The sequence below is a fragment of the Capsicum annuum genome, unplaced genomic scaffold, assembly GCF_002878395.1.
Source record: "Capsicum annuum cultivar UCD-10X-F1 unplaced genomic scaffold, UCD10Xv1.1 ctg4942, whole genome shotgun sequence".
Taxonomy (NCBI): Eukaryota; Viridiplantae; Streptophyta; class Magnoliopsida; order Solanales; family Solanaceae; genus Capsicum; species Capsicum annuum.
Genome location: NW_025857208.1, coordinates 1 through 1971, shown reverse-complemented (window position 1 = coordinate 1971; position 1971 = coordinate 1). Strand labels below are relative to the sequence as shown.

General features: G+C 40.1%; 1 protein-coding gene across 1 annotated transcript; it reads left to right on the top strand.

The window, feature by feature from the left end:
• Positions 1–22: 22 nt before the first annotated feature.
• Positions 23–1054, top strand: LOC124892665 (putative late blight resistance protein homolog R1B-17; the record flags this gene model as incomplete). Its single annotated transcript, XM_047403893.1, is given in 1 exon segment — positions 23–1054. A coding segment is annotated over 1 exon segment (544 nt), but the record flags the coding sequence as incomplete, so codon positions are not given.
• Positions 1055–1971: the final 917 nt, after the last annotated feature.

Genomic DNA, 1971 nt, shown 5'->3' with positions numbered 1-1971 from the left:
ACTCTCCCAACAAGCCAGTTATAAACAAGTCATCAATAGCTAGTAAAATAATTGTAGGTTTTGAGGAGGAGACAGAGTGGATAATCCAGAAGCTCACCAGCGGACCAGCTGAGGTAGATGTCATTTCCATAGTCGGCATGCCGGGGCTTGGGAAAACAACTTTGGCTTACAGAGTATATACTGAAAAGTCTGTTGTTGGTCATTTCGACGTTCGTGCTTGGGTCACAGTTGACCAGGAACGTAATGAGAAAAAGTTGTTGCAGAAAGTTTTCAATGAAGTTATTGGTTTGAAAGAAAGAGTCAGTGAGGATGACATAGACGATGACGTTGCTGATAAGCTACGGAGACAACTGTTTGGAAAGAGGTACCTTATTGTCTTGGATGACTTGTGGGATACTGCAACATGGGATGAGCTGACAAGACCCTTATACGCCATTCCATCTGAATTTCAGAAAGGCAGCAGAGTTATTTTAACAAGTCGAAAAAAGGAAGTGGCTTTGCATGGAAAATTCCACAGTGATCCTCTTGATCTTCGATTGCTAAGACCAGAAGAAAGTTGGGAGTAATTCGAGAAAAAGGTGTTCGGAGAAGAACGTTGCCCTGATGAACTAAAAGATGTTGGAGAGAAAATAGCCGAAAAGTGTGATGGGCTTCCTTTGGTACTTGATTTGATCGGCGGAGTCATTTCAAGAAAGGAAAAGAAAGAGGCTTTGTGGATTGAAGTTCTCAACAATTTGAGTTCCTTTATTTTTAAGGATGAAGAGGAAGTGATGAAGGTTATACAATTAAGTTATGACCATTTGTCAGATCACCTAAAGCCGTGCTTTCTGTACCTTGCAAGTTATCCAAAGGACGAAGATATTGTTATATCTTTGTTGAAAGAGTTATGGACTGATGAAGGACTTGTGGAACCAACTGATTTGAAGAGTGTGGAAGAAGTAACGGAGATTTATGTGGATGAGTTAATTTCTAGTAGCTTGGTAATTGTGAGAGGTGGTAGCGAACAGAGTTGCCAAATTCATGATCTTGTGCATGATTTTTGTTCGATAAAATCTAGACAGGAAAAATTGTTTGATTTGACGAGCTCAATTGTTCTATCTTCATCTTCTTCAGATCTGATGCTGCGTCGACGGACCATTAGTTTTGATGAGGGCATTTATTCAGATGATTCTTCCTTTTTCAGTCCAGAAAAGAGAAATCCTTGTGCTAAACACCTCCTCTCTTTGAAGATAGAATCTGGATTTCTGTATAACTGGCACCTAAGACACCTGAGGCTTCTTAAAAGGTTGGAACTGCGTTATATAATGTTGACAGATACTGCGCTGAATGAAATAGGCATGCTTGTTCATTTGAGGTGCTTAAGGATTTGGATGGATGCAAAAGCTCTCCCTCTGTCATTTTCAAACCTCTGCAATCTAGATACTTTGGTGGTGGAAAACAGTGAACCAAACCTGGTATTATCCCCTACTATCTGGAGTCTTGCAAAGCTACGATATGTGCAGATCGAAAGGACTTGTTCTGTCTTTGGTTCGGATATTCACAAACCAACAAAATTAGAAAATCTGACTACATTATCTCTTCTCAAGCTTTCCTGTTCGGTAGACTCAGAAAATATTTTCAAAAGGTTTCCCAATCTTCGAACCCTTGATTTCAGCATGGAATGTTCAGCACTGGAGCAGATTTATTTTCCAAGATTGGATGTCCTTAATAAACTTGAAATGGTGAGTGCAAGTTTTAAGTGCCGTGGGCGTACTCATGTACATCAGTTTGATTTTCACTTCCCATCAAGCTTGAAAGTAGTGTACTTGGTTGGGTTCCATCTGGCATCAGATGAACTGTCAAGAATTGGGAGATCACTACCCAACCTTCAAAAGCTGAGACTATATGGAGCAAGTATCGAAGGGGGAAAAGAATGGAACATGGAACAAGTCACCTTCCACAATCTCAAATCTCTACAACTGGTTTATATGT